Source organism: Pezoporus wallicus, unplaced genomic scaffold (assembly GCF_028554395.1).
Source record: "Pezoporus wallicus isolate ANWC-B61680 ecotype Strahan unplaced genomic scaffold, APGP_CSIRO_Pwel_v1 contig_14787, whole genome shotgun sequence".
Taxonomy (NCBI): Eukaryota; Metazoa; Chordata; class Aves; order Psittaciformes; family Psittacidae; genus Pezoporus; species Pezoporus wallicus.
The window spans coordinates 235,056-260,332 of NW_026640813.1; the positions used below are offsets into that span (position 1 = coordinate 235,056).

Consider the following 25,277-nt stretch of genomic DNA (forward strand, 5'->3'; position numbering starts at 1 on the left):
AAGTTGGTGCGAGCTCAGTAGTTCTTGGAAACTAATTCCAGTGTTTGTTGGCATCTCATGGGCCTTGATTAAGAGAGGTTCAGCCCAGAAAAGGCTGCTGGGTTGTTCAGCTTCCTGCTTGCCTCTGAGCCCTTTGCTGTATGGAGCCCAAACTGAGAAATCTGTGCTAGGAAGACACCCAGACTTCATGTGGAGGTAGCAAAAGACTAAAACATTGTTATTATAGAAGGCTGAAGAGCACGGACTGCTGGTTTCCCACTGCCTCCCACTGGTGAGGGCTCTTGTCTGATGGTGGCTTCATGTTGGTGCCTGGTTGCTGCGATCTGTCAGTTTATCCTCCAGTCAGTGTTTGTTATATTGGTATTTGATAGCTGAGATTTTTCATCAATGGGAAGCACCCAGGGGAAACAAATCCAATGTGCATAAATGGTGTTCCCGCTGCTGTTTATTTTCAGGATGTCAGTGTTTTCAGTGCAAACAAGTTTTGTTTCTTTGCCTGGATAAAAATAACTAAAAATGCCATTTCTGCTTCTAAAAGGACTGGATTTAAATTTTATTTAAATTATATTTATATTTAATTTTATTGACTTATTTCATTATTTTAGTGAAGAGCAAATCAGTCCTCAGTTCAATCTTTGCTGTGGCCAGAAGTGGGAAGTGCTGCCATAAAGCTTCCATTTCCATTATGGCAGTGAGGGGCTGCATGGGAAACCATACAGCTCTGCTTCAGCTCCTGGATGGTTTGGTTTTGTTTGTGTTGGACCAGAAATGGATTAAGGGGTTAGAAAAAGCTTGTGGGGAAGTATTTACTGGTTTTAACACTTAGTAGCCTAAACACAAGCATACACACATGTATCTGGAAGCCTGAAATATACAAAAAGGGCATCAGCACCGGTAAGTCCTGGAATGCAAATACTTAATTCAGCCAGTAGTTTAAATTTACTTGGAAGTGCCAATAGGTCAGTTTCACTTTTATTTTCAAGCTTTGTGTACAAAGTTAGAGATACAAAGTAACACTGACTACTTGTATCTGTTTCATAATGCCTATTAATCACTGTCTGGTTTAAGCAGCTCAGTGCTGAGCCAGGGTTTTGAAAGATGGTGCAAAGATATGAATGTATCTGACAAGAGCTGTATCAACAGAAGCAAATGCATCTTCAGAGGTGATGGTTTTATATCAAGAACAGGAAAACGTGTGGGAGGCAGCCTGCTTTAGGCAGGAGTCTTGTAACAGTAAATTTGGGAACATTAAGTAGATTTAGGTATGTCAAGCAAAAAGGGCTTGAAAACATAGTTCCAATAGAAATTGCTATTACTTGAATTTTCTGAAGTCACTACACAATATTTTCTGAAACATACAATAAAAGAATACATGTTAAACTATTGAATCCTAATCTTTAGAATGCAATTTTTTCCTAATCGTATGTTGAGGAGGGCAACAGTGAACACTTTCTTCTGCTTAGAATTGAGAGATTTTTATGGTAATTATATTTCAGATTTTGGTGTTTATTTTTTTTTACTCCTGACAGAAATAGCTGTTTGCATAATGTGTTTGGTTTAGGCTGATGAAGCAAACATCATTGGCCTTAGAAAGCTTCATTCCTTTCCTTCTTCCTTCCCCTGTTTTCAGTGTCTTACTTAAAATGGTCTTTAATGCAAATGTATCTGCAATAGATTTGCAATGTGTGCAAAAGACTTATTTTACAGGAGGTAGGAAGTGAGGTGTCAGCAGCTCTTAAAGTTCTAGGAAAATGTTTGCTGTGCTATCAGGGGCTGTAAAAAATGATATTAAAAGTATGCAATAAGAATTGCACAAGATAAGGATCTTTCTTCTATATAAACTTCAAGTAGTTAAATATTTTTTTACCTTCTTTAAAAAATGATTGTTCCAGAACTATAATTTACAGCATGACTCTTTCCTCATGCACCCATATTTCAATTTCCATGTGTACCAGAATTGCTAATGCTAAACTGAAGCAAGACCAGAAAATTCTAGATGGAAGAGCCTGAAGGGGGTGGGAAGGAAAACCCAGAGGGTTTATGTTAGTTAACTTGCAGTCTTTGTTTTTAACATGACTCTTTTTTAATATAAATCATTACATGATTTTCCTTAGAACTTCTGTGAAATGTCCAACCATATTAAAATGGAATTCACTGGAGAAAATAAGGTGCTTAGAATAAATAATTTTATATAGGGATGACAAACTTTTCTTACGTAGATACAGTATGTCAAAGAAAATCAAGCAAAACAAAAGAAAAAAGCTTTTAAAGTGGTTTTTTTTTTTTGCCCCTTTTGTTCTTTGTCTGTTCAATCTTCAAAGCTTATTACTAAGAAAAATACGGAATGCAGCATGACATGTAGATTTCTTCCTCTGTTTCTCCACCTTGTGATCATGTGCATGGTATGTTTTGGTGTATCTGAGAGAATGCCCTCCACCTGTTCAGCATAGATCGTGTAGTATCTGAATGATACATATGAATTTACAAATGAGTGAATTGCTGTACCCATAAACTAGAAATCTTTAACACAGAAAAAGAAGCATAGGTTTTCTTGTTTTAAAAATCTGTATTTCCTTAGCAAATACCTTGCTCATCCTGGTAAAGTGTTGTCCAGAATCACAGTTGATTTGTGCTGTGGATTTGCTTTAATTACAAATATGTTATTGCAATTTTATTATGTTTCTGGAGTGATGGACCTTCCTGATAGACTTCACCTGCCATGTTCTCATGTATTGTCTTGTCATTGTTCCCCTCTGCCAAACGCAAAGTATTAGGAAGATGGTTAACTCTGTAGGGTAATGCTTTGCAAGGGTCTGTGATATTCTGTGTAGTGGCCATAGTGTGTTCACTGCATGGTGCTACTCAGTGTGTGTCATCCAAAGGGTTTTAAAAAGGGCTAATGAGAATTTGATGCAAACAGTGACTGAAAATAATTAAGAACTCATTATCTCCCTTAGGCCTCTGGAAATACTGATTTCTGTATCAACGCTTCGCTGTTTCCAGTTAAGGACTTCTAAATAGACAATTATCCTGAAAAGTCCTTGGGGATACAGGCAGCTGTATGCAGAATCCACTGATGTCGGTGGTCACTGGAATTAAATGTATCTGAGGAATTTGTGAGGGTTTGGACAGATGGTCCTACCCCAGTGGTGGGAGTGCTGGCACGGTGGTGGAGTCCTCTGTTGAAGTCAGAGAGAGTGTACACACAGAGCTCTGGAAACCAATCTCATAGCACAGGTCAGATCTGTTGTAAACAGTCTGCTATTTATAGATAACATTATTTACCAAATACTATTTTTGGCTTAAGAGTGATTTTGACATATTTTAAGAAATGATAGTAGCTCTCTGTCACAGGGCAGGGGGTCGGTTTGGTTTTGCTTTCCCTCAATGCATGGTTACATTAGGGCATATATATATATATATATATTTGATTCTTTTTCCAAAAAAGGTATTTAGCATAATATTATTGCTCTTAAAAGTTTGTGCTTGGTAGTTACTTATCTGTAACATGGTAACTCAAATTATTCTGAATATGTTGTTTAGCAGCTTTATACTTACTAAGGCTTATCATTTAATATGTACATTTCTAGTGATGTGGCATATTAAATTGTTTCCTTATTCCTTATCTAAATGTAAGGATGGTCAAGAATTGATTTACCCAGCTCTAGTATGTTTGCAGAACTCTGTTCCTGCTGGGTGTTTTTTTTTTTGCTTAAGCCACAACAAGCAGCTTGGCAAACTGAATGCATGTCTCACACTGCTTGTTCTGTTTGCAGGAAATGCAGAGAAAGAAGGGCTCAAGTCAAGTGAGGGTCTCTTGGTAGCTGCATCAGGGATTATGAACTTGCATCACGTGTTCTTCCTAAATCTTCTCTATCCGTCTGCCCCTAATCTGATTTTGGTTTAAGTCTAGGCTAGTAGGCATGGTTGAGACTGTTGATTTCATCCTGGGTTTGGCTTCAGCCTTAACTGGCAGCACCTTATGGTGGTACCTTGCTGTGGGAAAGTGGCTATTAAACCCACATGCATTTATTTTGGCAGTACTGTCCCACTGCTCTACCTGCTCTGTACTTTGCAATTCATTGTTGCTTTTTCACAGTGTGACCTGATCTGATGTAAATTTTAACCTCCTTAGTTTCTTCCAAGTTTCTGTAATATGTGAACAGAGATGTCACTTCAAGACACTTTTTTTTTTTTTTGTTATTTTTAGGCTCTTTTCCTTAGCACTGTTAAGGGTTCCTGCTCAAGATTGCTTTGGGTTTAGATTGCTTCACTTGAAATAAAGCGCTGCTCTGTCATGTCATGAGCAGCACCTCTATGGTAAATCAGAGAGAGAAATGTGTTCCTGAGAAACTGGCTACTGAGATGCCTTAGTTTAGCTCATGGTAGGAACCAGACACTATTCTAGTGCAGGAGTTAATTCAGCATTGTAATAAACCCTGTTGGATGCATCAGATGGCAGCTGGTTGTTAAAACAGGTGCTGTTTGGATTTGGCTAACCACAACTATTGTTGTTCTCTTTATTAGCATTTTTAAAAATCTTGATTTAGTGGTTGAATAACTCATCTTACTGTTCATTTGTCTGAATAAAAATAGAGGAATGAATGTGAATAATTTTCAGCCAAGTAAAAATTCTACTAAATTTTGTTCTTTTTTATTAAAAAAGCAAAGTTTTAAATTTCTTTTTAAACACAGTAAAACTTATATTTTTTGCTAAATTCTATCTGTTGCTTTGGTTTAGTCTGGCAGCAGCTAGTCCTCTATCTTCTAATACTTGCGGAGTTTTCAGTTTATGTTCTTGTTTACCAACCCCCAGAACTTCTTTCAAGGGGACTATAAATGTTTTAATATGCAGATTGGTTTTGAGTTGTGTGCAGAAGATGTTGTTGCCATCACTGGCTCCAAGAAATAAGTTACATTATTGTAAGCTCTGGCTTCTGTGTTCATTTGCAAGCAGCTTTCATTTTGAAAAAGAAAAGAAAAATGTCAATAATTTGTTTTCCTCTTATAGTCATTTGTTCCTGGAAGATAGAGAAGATGAGTGGCTTGATAAAATGGTGTTGACCAGTTCAGCCGTTAACAATATTATCTTTAAATAGTCTTTTAAACTTTCTTAGTATCTGTCTGTAGAAAATTGTCATAGTAAAGCTACATATCCTGCGGGTGAGTTCTGGAAAAAGAGTATTCTTATTCCAATGGACACAGTTTCAGCTGACATAAATCAGGCGGGTCAGTGTGTGGGATGGTTAGGACTGTATTCAGACCAAGTAATAATAACTAGGTTGGTGCGTGGTTCACATTAGTGCTATAGGTTTGGATCCAGTATTACTTAGGTAGGCAGGAGACACTGTATCCAGTTCCATAAAGGCAGAGTAAAGAGTAGTGAGCTGTAGGTCAGGCACATTGCTGTGTGGGGTTCCATTCTGGATGTTGATGCTATTGCTGCTGGTGTTCTCCATCTGGCAGTGAGAAGGGAAACATTGGGAAGACATTGGGGATGATGAAATGAGAACTAGGGGATCCACAGCTAAGCTGTCGTCTTTCAGCTCCTCCCAAAGGTTTCCTATAACAAAACAAAAGGGATTGAGTCAACTTTCTTCATATATGCTTTTTGAACATTGTTTTACAGGTCAGTAATTATACAGTTAGTATGCTGTGTGTGTAGGTGTTCTTAATAACCTGTGATTGAGAAAGGAAAAAGATTGATTAGATTATTCACTAGTTATTAGTTGTCTGTCACCTTAAATTTAAATCTGAGAAAGCAGCATTAGTTTAAGAAAATTATTTCACTTGATAATTAAGATTCTGTTGCAAATGTGTACTTAGGTAGCATAACTTCTATTTGAAACCCCCTCCCATCACTAATTTTGAAAAAGGAAATTGCCTCTGTTATCTTTATAAGTTATGGAAGAGCTATTGGCACTTTGTGGGACAAATCTGCAAATAATACTACTTTATGACTGGCCTTCTTGTATTCTTATGGTTCTCTAAATAGTGAACTAAGTCACCGGGTATCTGATTGACCTGACAAATCAAAAGATCTGAAATGGGACTTTTTCCTAATGTTTACCAAAACAGTTCTCATCTTTCTGCTGATATTTCTGCGCATATCACAGCGAAAGCCTGACATAAGTTTCTACAGGAGGGCTATATTTTTCATAGTAATCACTGAAGATTTCCTTGTGGGGACTGTATCAGGGAAAACTTGTTCTAAAGCTATGCCCACCGCCTGCAGACTGTCAAATGGGGTCATATTTAGCCATTTGCTAGAATAATGCTGATTTTTAAAAGAACTATTTTTAATGTGTGGATGCATAATGGTTTTGCTGCAGCTGTGCAGGCCTTGCCTTAAATTCTAATTTAAGTGTTGATAATTTTGATGGAATTGTACCAGATTGGTGAAGCATTCAGAATATTCACCATATAAATGAGCATGTTCCAGAATGAAGTGGGAAGAGGATCAGAGAAATGTGTGGAATGCCTGAAAGAGGAAGAAGCTGAGGATTCAAAAAACTGTTGTTAATCTTAGTAAGTGATCTGGGCATGACAGGATTGTGGAATAGTTGTGACGGCACAATGGCACTTGCTGGGTCATATAGATTATGGAGGTTTCTTTTGCTCTGTTTTTTAGGTTGCTTTTGTACCATGTTTTGCCTGTGCAGGAAGGCAGTTTTTGCATGTTATGTGGTACAGCAAGAGCTTTATCATTTGGAACCTGCAGGTTTTATTTATATATAAACACATATATAAATACATATATATGTATACACGTACGCACACATGGTGGGTTGGGTTTTTTCCCTTATTTTTAATGGAAAGCTATGTTTTTAATGTTCAAAATCCTGTCCATTCAAGGTGACTCAATTATTTCACATTAAAAAACCCTTTACTTGTCAGCATTGCATGACTAAGTATTTAAGAACACACCTTGGAAAATATAATTGTCCAGGGCATAGATCATGCCCTGAATGAATGTCTTGTGAAGGAGTAAACAGCACTCCTGTGAGTAGAGTTGTGGAAGGAGTTTGAATATTGATAAAGAAATATGTTGACATGTTAATTCAATCAAAATGACTTCTGCTTGTGCCTCTCACATGAGAATTCTCTTGACGTGCACTAAATAATTTTGCTTGAGTAGTTTTAAGTGAGAAATTTAAAAAATACCTTCTAAGTACTGTATTGTACTATTCAATATCAGCAGTTGTAATCAAGAGTAAGCATTTGGGTTTTTTCAAAACTCTGGATGTTAATCTGTTGTGCAAAATCATGTCTCCTGGTAAGCAAGTCTTCGTAGCAGTGGCAAGGACAAGTAGTTAAGAAAGAAGGATATACATGCATCTGTTGCAGGTTGTGATGTGATGTAATGTAATAAGCCTGACTCTACAAAATAAAAATGCCTGAGATGCCTACCTTGGAGATCAAAATCAGTCAGGGATGGATTAAGAGCATCGATATCATTGCTGAGATCTCCTTCCTGCATGAGCGTGTCCTGCATTGTCCTGGCTGTAGAGTGCTCTGTCAGCATCTTCACTCCACAGCTGGGGGGGGTCTGAGCCGGCAGCGGTGAGTCCTGGGTGATGCTAGGCTGAGTTCTGAGTTCACTTTGAGCCTCCGCAGAAGGAAAAAGGGTCTGAGGGTCGGGTGACTGTTGCATTAATGTACTTGAGATTTGAGGAAAACCCTGTGTTGATGTATAGCACGCAGTTTGCTGCCCCCCAAGCAAATTTGGCAACGGGTTCTTGACATGTAGAGCTCCTGCTGCGTGGATACTATGTAATGGCTGTGGTATACCGGAGGAAAGCGAGGGCTCGCATAAGGAATGGGATTGGACTGCCATCTGCCTGGAAAGGGATGCAGTTGCAACGCCAGTCGGACTGCAGGACATCATTGAAGATCTCAGCTTTTCGCTTTTGTCACCTATCAGTGTGTCAAGTTCTTCTACAAAACAAGAAAAGAGCCCGTGATTAACTTACTCCTAACAAAGCCTCAGTCTTCACAGCTTGCAGCTGGAATTCTAGTGTTCTTTAGGAAATGGGAGAGTGGAATGGCAAACGAGTGCTAACCCATTTATGATCACTCTTAAGGTCTGAAATGCTTTTCTAAATTAGCATTGCCAAGTGAGTATATAGTAAATTGCATCTCTGTGTTTAAAGGCTGGATACTATCAGTTAATTTCAAATTTTATTATCTAGTACTTATTTCAGTGTTGGTTTTACTTTAAAATTTAATGAGATGTCAAGAGAAAATGTTCCCTTGGTGAGGCTTCTGTGTGCCTATTTGGAAGCATTCCTGCAAAACCAGGTCTTATCTAATTCTGCTTTTAATTTTAATTCTTTGTTTTGCCAATCAGTTTATAACCAGGGAAGTTCTTAAATGCTTTCCTAAATCCTGTCTAAATTCTCTTATAGAGCTTGATGTCTATTGCAAATAAAAGTTCTGGGTTACACTGTTTGGGAACAAATACACTAATATATTACTGACCTGGCTTTGCCATACTCTTCCTTACGGCAACTGGGTCTTTCCTCTTCCATTTCTGAAGCTCCTCCTGCATCTTATCGATTTTGGCTGGATTCAGAGCCCACAAACAGCCTTTCCGAGAAGAATTGCCTGACTTGTTTTCAACTTTCTCAAAGCATTTGTTCAAAGATAAGTTGTGACGTACAGAATTCTTCCAGCCGTCCGGAGCTGTCTGGAAAAACAAATCCAGTCTAAGAATGGAACTTCAAGGAAAAAATACAAATATATTTCTCTATTTTGACTGGTTAGAGTATACTTTCTACAAAATGAAACTGGTACCATAGAAGGAAGCCACAAAAATGTTACAGTCGTGTGGTGTGGGAAGAGGAATCAGATAACATAGTAACTGATCTTCTAAGCAAAAGGTTGGCCTTGTCAGAGGGGCTACTGTATGTTTGAATTTGCAAATTACAAGAATTAAATGTGTTAAAGAATTATATTCCAGAACTGTGAACTAACAGGAAATCTTTTAATCCCTTTTAGCACACCTAGAAATATTTCAAACACTTAGTTGAAGGGCTGCGTGCCACTTGGATTCAAATGAGTTGTCCAGGCAGACTTCAAAAGCATTTTGGCATGCTGCTGGAGGTGTAGCCAATTACATAACCACATGGTTTAAGCAAAAGCCCAGTGGATGAGATACAGGTTTGTACATCTGATTGCTGCATCTTTTTGCTTTGCATTTTTTTTTAACTTGGTAGTAGAAGTTGGAAGGTCCTTTAGGCTGAACAGTGTGTGTGAGCTTCATTAAAATGATTCCTCTGTTTTTAGTTAGGATGTTTCTGATTGATGAGGGAAACAAAATTCCCTCCTTTTTCTAAGGAAGGGGTTTGCATTCAACTGCAAGAATGGAAAGAAAAGAAAGCTTAGTGCAAACCCTCAGTTTATACAAATTAATCTTTACAATATTTCTGTTTTCCCTGATTGCTTGTAGAAGAACATTGATAATTAATATTGCTGTAGGGAATGAAGAGGGAAATACTCAGCAAAACAGTCATGCTCGTATTCTGATGGGAAATGCTTGTTTGTTTGCTAGTCTGAAATGCTGATCTTGAAGAAACAGCACTGTATGCTTTTATTGCGTTTCAGTTTTTCTGGTGTATGTTTATTTGATCTCATTCATTTCTGTTTCCTTAGTCATCCAGCCAGAAAATGCTGCCCATCACATTAAGGCTTTGTAAATTAGTACGCATATTCATATCAGAAGATTCCTACAGTAAATTCCTGATGTGTCACTTCCTTGCTTTTCATTTGGTAGGTATTGTACGATGCTGTTTGTTGCAGATCCGAGTAGAGCTCTCTTAGCTTATTGCCACTGCACTGTAAGCTCAAAAAAAAAGGGAGTGGGAAAAATGACTTGCTATGTAATGGTAGGAATCAACCTGAAAAACCCAGCTTCCTTGTAGTAGATGCAACTGCTTGTCCAGCTACACCTCCCCTGTCATTGTAGGACCAGTTAAAAGCCCAGAATTGTAGCTTTATCTGTGTCAGTCAAATGATTCTTTCCAAAGGGTCTGCATTTGCAGAGATGAGAAATCTCAAGAGTGACTTCAGAGCTCATCAGATTTCAAGGAGTCTAGAGTATGTGAAGCCTTTTTGTTTTGTTTTAATCAGTTTTGGATGCTTTTTCTTGTTTCCAGAAAATCCTCAGCTATGTGTCATAAGAGCTAAAAAAAAAAAATCAAACAGCTCTCTGAAAGGTGGGTGACATTGTTTGTGTGCCGCTATTAATTCACATTCATGGATGTAAAATATTGGTTGTTGCAGTTGTTGACCAGAGAGCACAAGAAATAAAAATGATTTTCCGTAGTACTTTTAAAGAGGTTAAACATGAAAATTTCCCTTTTATGCATGTTAAGTTTCCTTTCCATTCTTAGGCCTTATTTATAGGGATCATTCACTTACAGAAAGCAGCTTTTGGATACTTTCTCTAAATGTTTCCTGGAGTAGCAGATCTCTTCTAGACCATCTTTTATAAATGGACTTGTGTCCATTCTTGCTTTCACATGCTACCCTGCATTTTTGAGCACGCTTTGACAGAAATACTGCTTTTATCAGGAATGCAAAATCTAGTGGGTTAAGGTGTTAAAAGCCTTACTGAAGAATTTCAGGGTCAAATTTAATACTTGCTCTCCTCATTAAATAAAGTTAATCAATAGTGGAAGTTAAATACATGTTGCTTACTAAAAAAGAAGCTACTTTCTCTTCATCGCGGCGCAATTTCTACCCTTTTGGCCCACCTGATGTCAGCATTTCACTATTCTGTCAGAGGGTCCCATAGGTGGAATACTGCATTTCTGTTTAAACAAAAAAAAGGGGCAAAACCTCCCTTTTTAAACTCTTTCTGCCACAGGGTAATATTAAAGCTGATGAATCAATTTTTCTCCTTTGCAGATCATATTCAAGTTGCTTTCTGGCAGTTCCAAAAGTAACTAGAACTGTTGCTCCTAGGTAAGATGCGTGTTTAGCTTACTGAAGAAGCTGACCTGAAAGAATATTCATGATTGTGCCCTGCATAGGAGGCTGTATCTAGACAGGATAATTAGTGTTTCTGCTAAGCACCAGGGAAGATGGGAGTGGCATGTGTTTCTCAGAGCTTTTCAGAATGTGTGGGGGTGTAAACTATGAGGTAGTTTTAGAAACGTAAGAGCAAAAAGTACACGGATTTCTGCTGGAGACTGCTGCCAAGAGCTGAGCAGGTTCTTGCATTAAACTTGGGATTGCTGAGCAGTGAAAACCAGTCATTTACCCAGGTAGGCCCTGAAGGAACACTCTGGCAGCGTGATCATGTTACAACTCTGTTAGTAGTTTAAGTTAATATTTGTTAAAGAACTGAGCTCTGGCTCCTGCATTGCCCTTGTACAGTTGGAATCTCCTGGCTACGGCTTGGTTTTGCTATTGCTGTACTCAGCAGAGCATGGATGAAGCTGTGTAGAGTTGGACACTGCAACTTGCTGTTCTAAGTTCATCAGACCACAGACCTTCCTAACCTCTTGGACCACTGCAATAACTCCAATTACCAAGATTAAAGCTTTCTGTTAGACTCACTAATCACTACAAAGACAAAAAGGATGACAAGCAAAAAATATTACTGCACAGACCCATTGATCCTGACCGCCTCTTGAAGTTTAAAGAGTTCAGTGATCTTGCAAAACCCTTTCTCTTTAAATCTAGGTCTCAAGAGAAGGGAGAGGTACATCAAAGAGTAATTCGACTTTAGCTGCGTAGATGTTTTTTTTAGGACGTAGGAGTTGGATTGCTCTGTTTCAACTAGAAATGAGATTGTTGCATCATAGAAACTAAATTTGCTGTGGCAGCGAATACAAGTTAATTTGACTAGGCTTGTATCATCTAATGTCTCCCAGCAAGATTCTGTGTACACTTGTACTCTGTTTCTCTCCAACTTTAATTGCTTCCCCTCTCCCTGTTGTATCCTGCTGTTTAGAGAGTTCTGGTAGCAACAACAAAATATTCTTTGCTGATTTTATAATCCTTTATCTTGCTGAAGACTGTATTTGTAAGTAAAATGCAAATAGAAAGCTGTCACCAAATAGTGACAGTCACAAAAAACTTTCCAGTATTACCCCCTGTATCATTCTTTTTCTATGATGCGTATAGCAGCAGTAACCTCATTCTCATCAATTTTTAAATGAATTAAGCAAAAGACCAAGTTTTGATAAGTAAGAAAGTGAAAGTTTAGGTATAAAACAGTTATTTAAAGCTGTGATAGAAATAAACCTTCTGTCAAGCTGAGCATGTGTATCCACACATGTCTGTATACACACAGGCAGACGTGAACACACCTATTTGTACATGTTTACACACAAAATATCACAGTATCTACAGTACACAATATTTACACACAACATACAGATGAGGAGAGGCTGTGTATCTCCCTAATGTTTCTGCTGTGTCAGAATGACTTCAGGACAAGGAAGGTGACACCTGCAGAGCCACAGTCTTGTGTCAGAGGAATTCTGTGCATGTTGGCAGCAGCAGCATTTGGTTTGCAACCTGCTGGTTAGTTAATTTTATAATGGATTGTGTTGCAAGTCAAAGGAGAATTAACTTCAGTTTGGTCTGTTGAATAAATGTGGACATCTGTAAAACTTATTTTTAATATTCCCACCTCTCTGCTTGAAACTCCTGTTATTTTTCCAGAAAACATTGATCAGATGGAATGCATTCCATGATTTGTGCATTATACTGGGGAGCGGAACTCCACAAAATACCAGTTTCAAGATGTTGGGGGCCAGCACCTTTTCCATACTCCTCAAACTATTTTCCTTTGGATTATTAATATTTTTTTTCAGCTAGTGATAAATGCATATAGAGTTATTATTCTGTTAGGGACAAAATACAAGTATTTAAATCTATTCTTGTTGTGAAAATGACAGGAAACTCACGGTTACTATGTTCTTGTCACATGCCATTCTGCTGCTCTTCCTTTCCCTGTTCAGATTACTGTCATTGCTGAATTCTCTGTGTGTTTAGCCTAAAAATCTGTTGTGTCCCTGTGACTTGAAGTGTTTCAGGTTTGTTTCAGTGGGTTACGAGCAGTCATGGTGTGATCGAACACTGCTTGAATTGTGATGGTACGTTTCTTTCTTTTTTATTTTATTTATTTATTTTTTTTCCTCCCTTCACTTGCTTGTAGCAAGCAGTTGAGCAGCTGGTGATTCCCTTGGGAGGAAATCTGGGAATGCAGAAGTGTAAAGGATCCTAACAGTTCTTCCTTCATGATAGCTCATGTATTCTATTACTCTGGTTACTGACCTGTTTGAGTTTAATTTTTTCTGGGCATTATTTATCCTCAGTTAGTGTCCAAAACCATTGCAAACTTGTATCTGAACACTGATTTCTAGTCATCCTTAGTGTTCTGAATACAAATGTTTCTCTTGTGCTTTATTTGGTTTTTCATGTTTGTTCTGGGTCTTGCTTTATTTTTCACAGTCTTGCTAACAGTTGCAGGTCACCTGGTCTGGACTTTTTAGTGAGACGGTTTTGAAGACTCAGCAATAATAAAGCTCTGTGTTGGGTAGCAGTTGATTCTATTACAGCTCTTTTTAAAATGTTCACTGTAATCCTTCTGCTCTTGGATCATGCCCTGACTAATCTCTTTCCACTTGCAGTCTAAGTGCAAGAAACCATTCTCTTATAGCATGGATTTAAATTTCAATAGTAACTGCTGCAAACCATACACCCTCACCTTCACCAACATTACAGTGTAATTATGAGCTTAATACTATTTATCACATATTATACTTCTCTTTGTACAGTGTATGCAAGTGATGAAGTTGCCCAAGACTGATATTCCAGCCCCAGAACAGAGCCAGATAACCTTGAGCCTCTGCTTCCACATGAGTCTGGAGGTGCTACTGGTGGCAAAGGAAGCCACAGGACCAGTTCTGCCTGTATTTGAGATCAGAGAGGAGGGAATGGATATGTTTTTAAAAGTATTTATCCTTTTGGTGAGTTGTTGGTGAGGAACAGCCACTGTTATCTGCACAAACTCAAAGTCAGAACAGTTCTTAATATCTTTCTGTGTTAAATATTGCCACATATCATGTTCATGTTTCTGCCTAGGCCTTAGATGCTGGGTGGTTTGTGATCATGAAGGTATATAGTGTGTAATTGATTTGATATTAATCTACCTAAGAAATGATCCCTTTTCATAGATCGAGTTCCCCTCTTTATTCCCTCTGCTGCCAGGTAAGCTGAGAGAGAGACTTCCCCCCCATCCCCTTGGCACTCACCTTAAAGTAAGGGAAGTGTTCCGTCATGAAATTGTAAATCTCACTGACTGGCAAACTCCCTGTCTTGCTGTTTTTGAGTGCCATGAAGATCAGGATGCTTCAGAGAGAGAAAGAAAAAAAATTTAGCTTATTCTGCTCCTCAGAAGCAGAAAATGAGTGTTTTTTCAGTGTATGTAATTACTGTGACTTGCACTGCCTGAGCATGAACACTGATGATACTCAAAGTTTCCACCCAGTTGTTTACAATCGGTCTCCTTACACTGCTTAACTTCTGGAGGTAATTCTGAAAGCACACATAGAAGGTCCAGCCAGGGCTTAAAATAAAGTAATACAAACTGGAATCAAGTCCACAGCCTTCAAATTCTACTAATGTGTTTTTATTTAAGACTGTGTTTGAATGATAAAGGCCCCAAGAAGAGTGTCAAAATGACAGTGAAAGAAGGTACAATTAAAATGCAATTGTCTGGTCTACTGTGTTAAGCTGCTCTCTGGGGGCTAAACCTGTGTGGTGACTGGCATATCTGATATGGTTTTTAGGCATTTATTTGCCATAATAACTGGAGAAAAAACATCAGATTTAATACAGGTCCTGGAGAAGACAACTACAGGTAATTAGTCTTGTGCTGATGAAATTTGCAGCACCTAAGGTTTTATACTGGAGAAACATCTAGCTGTTGTGGGGTGATCAAAACTGTTCACAAGCTTTACAACATTGCATTTCCCTCTGCCTTGGCCCCTGAGTCTGGAACATGTTGTGATTCATACAAACAGGACAGAGCACACTGGGAGCAAGACAAATAAGAATAAGCATGTTGTTGCAAATGATGCTGGAAATAGGCCATGGGTAAACAGTGTATTTCCTGTAACATTAGAACCTGAGAAAGTATGTTATTACCTGTAGGAGTAGATGGGTTTGGGAAACAGAGGCTGCTGGGATTCTTGACTGCTTTGAGGAGCGATTCGTTGGTAGGGGTAGTGCGAAGAAGTAATGTAAGTCACAGGATAGCTGCCTCCCGAGGAATACTGGTGGTAGAGTAAAGGAGATGTTACTTGACCTCTCAACAAGCTTTCAAAAATACTTATTTCTTAATAACATTATTAAGCTAGCTCTGAGGATGTTGCTTTCTGCCTATGTTTCATACCTGTTTTGCCAACCCAGATGTAGTCTTTCTAGCATGGTATGGAAGACATTAATATTACTTGTTAATACCCAAAAAGTAGAAGAAACAGGGCATGGATGAGGAGGAGCTCACTGATACGTTGACTGTTACCAGATGCTGTTTAGTGTGTTCCAAATTGAAGGATGTAAAAAAAGTACTTTCTTATTGCCTGTTATGCTACTGAGTTCTTGTGAAAAATGGGACTAACTGAACCCTAGTAATTGTCTCCAGAAAATTCATAACAGCATCCCAAAGCATCTGTTCAAATTGCTGTTACCAGGTGAGGAAGTAAAAAACCCCAAAACAACAACCACCAAAGCTGTAGTGGATGTGTACACAAAGTGGGTATGCTATTCTAGAATAAGTTAGTAGTGTCATTCCAAGGGACAGACAAGTGGCATATGAGATGTTTCTCAGAGGTGGTTTTCATATTGCCTACCTTGCGAGGCTGTGAGGCTACTGTCATAGTCAGTGGCAAGAAACAGGCTTCTGGAAGGGGCTGGGAGTTTAAGGGCTTCAGGCAGCTTTCCTCAACCCCCCGCTTTTCTATATCAGAAAGCTAAAAAGATTATCCAGGATACCTGAAATCAGATAGCATTTGTGCTACCCTCACCCTATCCCTTGGGACAAGCAGCAGAATGCTCCTCAAGACTGAAGTGCTAAGCTGTCTCCTCAGGAGATCTCTAAGCCTGTTCCACTCTCAAGACACACTAAAGAAATCACTGGCCTATCATGCAGTCACCAGGATAGAGATATGCCCATGCAAAAAAAAATGGTGAAAGAGGGGAGATAACATGCACAGATAGCCTGGATTGCATCAGAGTTTCTGTAGGTTTGTTCTCACTTTTTTAACACAGCAGTTGGTCACCTTTTTCTTTTCCAAATTACAGTTTAAACCTGCAAGTGAGCAACTTTCAAGAACAAAGAATCGCTCTGCTGCTGAGGTGAGATACCATCAATTTTGCTCTTCAAGAGGCAAAGGCTCCCACTGAACTCAGAGCTCAGTGTGAGAGGAATTTCTGCCTCTTACAGATGAATCTTTGCAGATGCCAGGGCTAGGGCATGGCCAAAATTAGGAGTCATGTCATATGCTATTAAAAAACTACCTGCATGCCTTCCCTAGTACTCAAAGGCTGCTGAGCCCTGTTCCAGTGTTTTACTGCTTAGATCTAGAAGTCATGTGTCATGAGAGTTTTATGGCTCCTTTGAAAGATTATAATGTAGCTTTCGAGACTGGTTGGGAAAATCTCCTTGGTAATTTATACGTCTCCTTAGTTTCTTACTGTCATTCCTATTTTCAGACTGATAACTTCTGTCGCTCTTGGTCTTTGTTGCCTTAAAATGCATGTGAGAGTTTATCATGTGCTTGCAAAATGTTCATAGTTAATGTATTTATTCTGGATTCTGAATAATTTATTTCAGTTTCTAAGTAATTTTACTGTTGTTGCTTGAGTTTTTTTGTCTGTTTACTTTTATCTAACACTGAACTGCCTGAAATGGAATGTGGACAAACATACTGAATACACTAATTTGTTTGCTATGGTAAACAGGGTGAAAGAAATGAGATGTACATACTCATTCATCGTGTCCTGCCTTGTTAAACTAAATCCTGGGCAAAACGGCAGTCTCCACATTAACCTTGAACTATTTTCCATGTGCAGTTCTGTGCTGCCTGGTTTGTTGCATAGTGTGTGGGTTTTGCACCAGAGTGGAAAACTGGGTAATTCATACAATGATTTTGATTTTATTAGTCTTGGTGGCTCTTTGAAAGGAAAGAATACAATGATGGGGCTGGTTGTGATGTCATCAGCAAGGGCAAGAACTGGGTGTTTTAAGGATTATTTCTGTTTTATTGGTTTCATTACTCCTTTTTGAGGGAACAGAGGCTGGGGAATGGTCTGGTATGACAGGCTTGAGCTGGTTTTACAGTCGCACAACTGGCATGAAAGGTGTCCATGTTTTATGGTGGGTGGGTAAGTGACTTCAGTAAGTGTCTGCTACTTCTTTCAGGTCAACAAGAAGTAATTTTTCTTATGAATCATCATCTGTGTTGTGTCCAGCAAAGGGGAAGGTGAGGCCATTTTATCATTTGGACAAAATTAACCAAAGAGTTGATGTCTCTCATCCCTCTAATGAAAAATGAGGCGTAGTTTGCACATCCTTCACTCCAGGCTAAAGGGCCCGTTCTCTGGAGTGTAACTTCCTAGTGATTTTAATTGCACTGCTCCATTCAAATTTTAAATGTAAAGTATTAATAATAGAGCTGCTTCATGCAAAAGATGTTATTCCACTTCTCCTCTGTCTTGTATCACATGTTCTTTCATTTTCCAGTATCTGATTATGGCACACAGACAGCAATTCTACCTGTTATGATGCTGGCTGCTTATGCCTATTGTTTCTTTCCTCTGAGTAGTAGAACATGTTGCCATACTTTTACTATAATAACATTAAGAAGCACAAATATTGAAAAGTCTAACAGAAACCTGCTGCATGTAAGAGATCTGTCACAGTGCCAGCCTGCAGGTGGATGGAAGCCTGTCCTCTTAGTGCTTGTTGTATCTTGCCTGGCAGCTCCCAGAAGGTGTATTTCAGCTTTAATTTTGTAGGTTTTTTGAATGTGGTTAATGCCAGTGTGTAGTAATAGTTCTGATGTGAACTCAGCAGTGACAGAGGAAGGGTGTCTGCCACAGGATGAATAAAGAAATTAGAAATACTCACTGAGTTAACAGCTGACTGGAGTTTCTGCTAAAGCAAGCTGACATTTATACTGTGAGATGTGTGGTACTGTGGCACATACACAATGTCTGTACTGCAGTCCCTGTGGGGAGCTAGTTTATATTTGTAGCAGGATAATCCTTCATCTGGGACCCTTCTAAAATAGCAATAAGGAAATAATCCAATTTGTAAGTTAGAATGATAGTGTAATATCACCTTTCTTAGCCTGTTTTATTACCTTTTATCATTTCTAGTGAGTTTTAGGCTAACAAGAAACTCTAGTTATGAAGGTATTGATAAAACTGAGAAGATAGTTACCTTTTTGCCACATTATAGGGGGGAAAAAAGGAGGTTTGGTGAATTCTGGCTGGTGGAATTCCAGAGTGGTAGGTAAAAGAAAAAGCCAGGAGTGAGATGATTCTGTAGCCATACTTCCTGACTCAGTGTAGGAGAACTGCTGCTCTGTTATTCATGCCTTCTCACATCTGTTTAGCAGCTGTACACTTGACAAGGAACCTGAGTTGAGAAGCTGGTACTTGAGGGTGCTCATTGAGCTTTGTCACACCAGCCTGTGGATCAGTTTAACTGGTCCCAGACACTAGAAGTTCGGAAAGGCCATAAAAGCTCTCCTAGTGGTTAATAGTCAGTCCCTATTTTATTCCATTCTGTATCTGAGGGGTTATCTACTGTAATAATGAAACATCTTCCTTTAGATTTCAGTAGACAGGTGGGGGATTTATAAGTATGAAAAATACACACTTAAATATGAAAATCCATTGCTGAGAATGGAATTCTTTCATTCTTCCTTAGTCATGTTTTGCCAAACAACTAAAATTCCTAACCAGTCACCTGTGACAGATGATTTAGTTTTATCAGTGCTGATAAAATCCCAACATTTATCTATTCTCATTCTTTATGGTCATCCAGCATCTGTTTTCAGATGTTACTTAAGTTTCCTCTATAAGAAAATCATGCCAGAAATAACCTTTCTTTTTCCTCATAAGGGACTAAATCCTGATGATGAATGGTATGATTATTATTTCAATGTTTCAGACTAGTAGCACCATATGAATTAATCCCAGTGAAATATCATACAGTAACCTGCTCTTTGTTTGCTTTGCACAGTTTGAAATCACTGCTCAGTTAGTCACAGGTTTTATACTTCTTGAGCAAGTTGAATGAGATGGTACAGTTGATTCCAGTATCAGTCATCAGCCACTGGGATCAAAGGAGTCCTAACTCAAGTGTGAGCTTTTATGGTCAAATATTTTATATATGTGAATTTGCTGTAAGTTTAATTCAGTTGTAAATGTTAGGAGCTATAGCGATTGTGCTGGCTTTGTACATGGATTTCTGCCTCTGTAGCTGTAAAATCCTCATTGCCTTAATTTCACTTTAAATAAGTTTTGGAGGTTGTTTGTTTTAAATAGGGAGTTTCAAGCAATGTTTTCAATGCATTGAACAGCACCACCATTTATATCTAGAGGAAATAAGTTAAATTCATTTCAGAGTCATGAGAATGACTTTGTGACACTCACCCTCCCTCTATGCCAGGTTTTCAAAGCTCAGTAGATCACACTCACTAACATCTATAAATAGGTACTAGGATCACATGTATTAAGCATTAAGGTATATATGTATGATCTTCCAGAGATACTGTGTATATATTGCTTTGAAAATAGGAACTGACCTGTATTCAAATGACATCTAAACACACTGAAGAACAAGGTGTCAGTTGCTGCTGTGCATTTTTAGTATTAACAATATAGTTACAGAAGAACAGCCCTAATATTGTGCATTCTCATGCATCATCAGCATTATTGTCAATTATGCTTCGCTGAATAATCTTTCACAGGGGATGATGTAACAGTCAAAAGATTGCAAAAGAGATGTGTATGCTGTCAAGCGCAAGGAGAATGAACATTCTCTTGCTGTTAATGTCTTGTTTTAAGAGTGGGTTTCTATCCTTATCTGAATTTTCAGTATGCAGCCATGTATATTTAATTTCTTATTCTGAAGTTAAAGCACAGTTAATTCCCTGGGATCCTGAAATGCCAACACTTATGTTGATAATTTATCTGCTTTCAAAGTGAATTTTCTTGAGCATGATGGTAAAAACATAAATAAGCAGAACTGAGATTCTGTTTGACAAAGCTTTTTTTCCCTTTTTTCTTCTGCCCATGCATTAATATTTAAAAAAAAAATTTAGATGTGGCTCTTTTAAGATCTCATTGTCATAAAAAGAATGTATGTATATAAACATGGCCCCACAAACACCACTTCAGCAGGCATTGTTTCACCTGTCTGTTTGTATTACTACCATAACCACTGTATCATTATAGTGCTAGAAATACGGGATTTGGTCTCTATATAGTACTGACCTGATGGAAAGGATGTGAGGGGCAATACATCTGCTGCACTTGAGGCTGATAGCAATACAAACCAGGCTGCCCTTCCAGGGGGGATGTCCTGAGCTTCATGTCTGGATCCTGCTAGAAAATATTTGAGGGAAGAGTTATTAGAGAAAACACCTCTACTTGAAATAGAGCAATTCTGTTAATTATAATTCTGATTTGTCTTTCCTTATGCTTACTACTTTTCTGGACTTGATCCTGTCACAGTAAGTGTTAGAATTTGATTTATATTCTAGCATACAAAAAGAAACATTTGCTGTGTTTATATAATTACCACTTTAAAAAAGGAAATCCCAAGCCAAATTGCATGCAAAGAGCAACTCAGAAAATGCCAGTTTCTGTTTATCTTTCTTCCCTACACACAAACTGCCTACTCCAGCTTTCCTTCTGGAGTGTGCACATGTGCCTCTGTCTCGTCTTCACATTGCTTGATTTTATCTTGCAGACTGTCAGTCCCTTGAGCTGATGCTGGAGTTATGTCATTAGCTAGAGGGTGAGGTGCCACAGGAAAGAGGTGGCAGAGATGACTCAGACTAAGGGGACTACTGAATTTGATCAAGATACAGGAAACATCATAAGAATGGGATTTATTTCTGCAACTGTGGAAATAAAGGTAGAAAAGTTCATCAAGTCTTAATTTCTCCCAGGTCTGCCCAGCTGCCTGTCCTGGATTCACATGGGATTTCAGTCTGTTAAGGGCTAAGGTTCTGAATATTAAAACTTGCTGTGTAGTTGGAATGCTGAGTGCACCATATGGTGTGTAGTAACACCATCTGCTTTAGAAGAGCCATTCAAGCAAACTGCGTGCTAAGCAGAGAGCTCCAGCAGTGAAGGGAATGATGTGCCTTGAGCAGTGTCCTTATCCACGCATCTAGTGACTGACTTTAGGTTCTTTTTCCTTAACATCAATAGCCAGGAATTTTCTTCTGAAAGTTGATGTCATTGACATTCAAGGAAGGCCATAAATACCATCTTTTATGGTATAGGTTAGTGTAGGGGGTGCATGTTAGACTTGGTTTGATCTCCTGGCACCAAGCAACTGCCACAGCAAATATTAATAAATATCCATGCTGTTTTGGTGACCATAAGATGAAGCATTTCAGAAATGTCGACTTGCCAGCAGCACGTAAGCTGTTCAAGGGATCTGAAGTTGCTGACTGTTCAGACATTAACAAGCAGCCGGTCATTTCCCAAGTACTTGCATCTACGTGGTAAAAGGCTTCTGCTGCACTGGCTTTACATTTGCTACAATGTGCAGCCCAGGGATTTGGGAAGAAAATGGGGATTTTTTTTCATCAATGGCTCACAGGTTTTGCGTTCAACTCATCTGACCTAGATGAGTATTTATTCAGGAAATAAGAGATTTAGATCAATTTCCTTCTTAACCTGAATGGCTTCAATCCCCAGGTATGTACCCTGACAACATCCCTCTATTCCCTGGTAAACTGTCTTAATCCAGGTGAGATGTTGGGGGTATTTTTAACCCTTCTTTCTTTTGGTAACCCTCAAATTCTTTGCCTCACAGCAGCAATTTAGAACCAGTGGTTAGGGCCCTCTCCTGGCAGGTGTAGTCATTGTTTTTGTCTGCTCTAGATTATAAAGATACGCTTTACACTTTGGATCACAGTAGAGATACTTTGTGGAGATACTGGAGGGTAATTTCCCTTGCTTTTTAGGGATTTGTGTGCTGCCTGAAATAGGCACTTGCTTCTCTCCAGCATGGATATCAGCCCTTTTCACTTTACTTTGCACTGCACATACCATAAACAGATCTTGTATTTAAAGTAATTCTGATGTCTTAGAGTTTCTCTTCTATTTGCAGCTCAGCCAACATGTAGCAAATCTGTCATATGTGTGAAAAATACTGTGCTGAGAATTTTTGTCCCTTGAAACCACAAGTTAATGGTAATTACTGCTGTAAAACCTGTTGTCAGGAAGAATCTGGATATTGAGTATTCATGTATTGTGTCTAGTGGAAAATCATTTGTCCTTATGCACCTTTTTGGGGACTGTTTTTCAGTAGGAAAAGGCCATGAAATAGAGAACTTCAACATGTAAATATGATTGTCTATCCTGAGCTCCAGCCTGCAACTTGACAAGAGACTAAATGCCCAGGTACTCTCATTAAGAGATAAGAAAATAATCCAAAAAGTATATTTTTGCAGTTGAAAACAGGGGGAAAAAAAGTAGAAAAGAATACTGACCATGACTTGTGAAGTGTGATCTTGACCTGTGGTGCTGTACTGGAGGCTGTTACACCAGGGTTGTTCTGTGGAGATGTTTGGAATGTGTGTCGGAAATGACTCTGACTCGTCAGGACCTGTAGATCCTGGTAGACCCTCAAACCCATCGATGCTTCTGGCATTTTTGAAGGGTGAAGCTTCTGGTGGGAGGTTTTGATGTGCTTCCTGGAAGACATCTTCACTGATCTGCCTCTTGTAAGGGTGAAAGGGGTTTCTGCTGCTCTTGAGAAACCTGTCATAATTTCCTGCAGTGCTTTCCTCATAACTGAACTTCCTGAACTTCTCGGTACTGAAAGATGCTTTAAATTTGTTCTTGCCACAGTGAATTCCTTGGCTTGTAGAATATCTCCCATGAATCTGATCCTGGGCTGGAGAAGCAGGGCTGGGGCTGTGAGAAGACTCTGAGCTCTTCCTTTCTGTCCTGCCGTCTGACTCGTATGGTTGGCAATTGTAACTGGGATTATCCTGCAATGGATTATTGGCATTTATCTAGGATTAGTATGAGCAAATATTATATTATTTTCATTATTTACAAAAAAGTACTTTAAAAATATATTGCTGATGAGAAGTATAAAATTAGTAGTCCCAGCCACCTTGATGCAGAGAAGCCCTAAAAGATCTAAGGGGGTTTCTGCTTACTTGATATTTAAACCTGTTCAAAAGTAAATTAATAAAAGCAATGAGAAGACTGAACTATCTTGGAAAAACAGGATGTCTCGGGTAACTATTGACTAGTTGGTCTTACAATTTCAGGGCAAAGATGATGTATGATCAAATGATGAAAGATTAAATGACAGGAATATGATAAGTGCAAGTCTTGTCATATACAGGTTTAGTCAAATAAGCTTGATCTCATTCTCTGATGGTGTTACAAGCTGCCAGATATGTTGGTAGTTACATCACTTCCTTTCATTAACATAGCCACACTCATTCTGTGAGACAGGGAGGCTCTAGGCAGACATCTGAGCCTTCTTCCTGTCTCATCTCCTCCCTTCCCTTTTGCACTTCAGCAAAAAGAAAATAACAGCTACTGAAGTGCTCTTTAATCTAGAAGAGAAAGGCTTAACAAGAACTAGTGTCTGGATCCTGGAGCTGAACACATTCAGCTTAGAAATTATGCGTATTTTCCCTGACATCAAGGATGAGTAACTACTTGGATGCCTGTTGACAAGATGTGCTTAAGTCAAGAGCAGGTTATTGTGCTCAGCGAAGGGGAAAATATAATGTTCTGTGTTACACAAAGTCAGAACAGATGATCAAGTGTTCCCTTTCGTCCTTTCCCCTCCAAATGCAGGTTGGTCTTGCAATACTTTAGGAGAAGAGGTAAAGGAATACGTGCCCTCATGGAAGAACCACATTCCAAGAAGTCCCAAAGGGAAGTTAGCCTAAAAGCTAGTGCTTTCTGAGTGAAGCATGGTACAAGCTTCTTCATTCTCTTGCACATGGGTCTATATTAAAGCTGTTAATGTTCCATTCTGTCATGGAGTCCTGCAGAAAGCAAATATGACCTCATGGCACTTTTGCCTTCTCATATGAACGCGAACTTGCTGAGTTTGTAACTTCTTCTTTCTTGCTTCTTTGCTCTTCTCTATAGTCCTATGTACATTTGTTTATGATATCTCTTGTTAAATAAGGATTTCACCCCCCCTAGATTTAATTATATTAAGTCATATGAATTTCAGTGTGTCAATAGATGATCCTAAGGTCCTTTCCAACCCTAACAACAGGAGAAAGATCATTTTATTCCAAATAAGACCCAAGGAATTCTGAAGTGCTTGAAGGTATCCTCTACTGGCAGGGTGTAAACAAATAGTTCTGATGTCTTTCTGTCTGTCTGCTTTTTTTATTTATTTATTTTAGAAACAGGGTGAGAATTACTTTCAATGTAGAATTTTTACTGGATTAGTAGCTAGGTGGATTTCCTGCTTTTAAAGTAATAGGATTTTTAAGCAATCAAATAGGAAACTTAGAGGGAGCTTAAGATTAGATCAGAAGAATAACTCTGGTTTCTGCTCCTCAAGAGTAAAACTTCCAGTGCCAGTTACAAATGCTGAGTGGTGCATCTGAACTTGTGCCTCTGAAGAAAGAGAACAGAACTGGGTCAGCTTACTCACAGTTTGCTGAACTGGGGATACTGAGTCCCCCTGTGTCTTCATGAGGTCTTGTTGATCCCTTTCCAGAGTGTCCGAAGAAGAAAACTTAATATTTGCTTGATCTTGGAGTAGTGAAACCATCACCAGAGCCACGCAGGCAGAAACCCTGTCAGGACAAAATCAAATAGTTTCTAAAACTGTAAAAGAAGCCACTGCATTATGTGCAGGTGTTGAGGCAGTGTCAGACATGCAGCTGGACAGTCCCTGTCCTGATGAGCTCCTAATTCAGTTGAATTATCTGGTATTTGCTGTTAAAGAAGTGTTCTGTAGATGGAATTAGAATTATAAAGATTATAAACTCTGATACAGAGTTTAGATG

General features: G+C 38.7%; 1 protein-coding gene and 1 long non-coding RNA gene across 2 annotated transcripts in view; one reads left to right on the forward strand and one right to left on the reverse strand.

Annotated features, from left to right (window-relative positions):
• Window positions 1-4,748: 4,748 nt before the first annotated feature.
• Window positions 4,749-25,039, reverse strand: FOXN1 (forkhead box N1). The gene is made up of 8 exons (XM_057420788.1): window positions 24,920-25,039; window positions 22,767-23,270; window positions 20,530-20,640; window positions 15,169-15,296; window positions 14,274-14,370; window positions 8,482-8,689; window positions 7,411-7,938; window positions 4,749-5,563 (listed from the first exon to the last, which is right to left on the reverse strand). The coding sequence occupies exons 1-8, from the start codon at window positions 25,037-25,039 to the stop codon at window positions 5,295-5,297; spliced, it is 1,965 nt and encodes a 654-aa protein (XP_057276771.1). The 3' UTR covers window positions 4,749-5,294.
• LOC130605356 (uncharacterized) overlaps window positions 16,915-25,277 on the forward strand; it is a 46,733-nt gene continuing 38,370 nt past the window's right edge. Inside the window, exon 1 of the long non-coding RNA XR_008973671.1 lies at window positions 16,915-17,504. This is a non-coding gene — a long non-coding RNA (uncharacterized LOC130605356). The remainder of the gene's footprint in view (window positions 17,505-25,277) is intronic.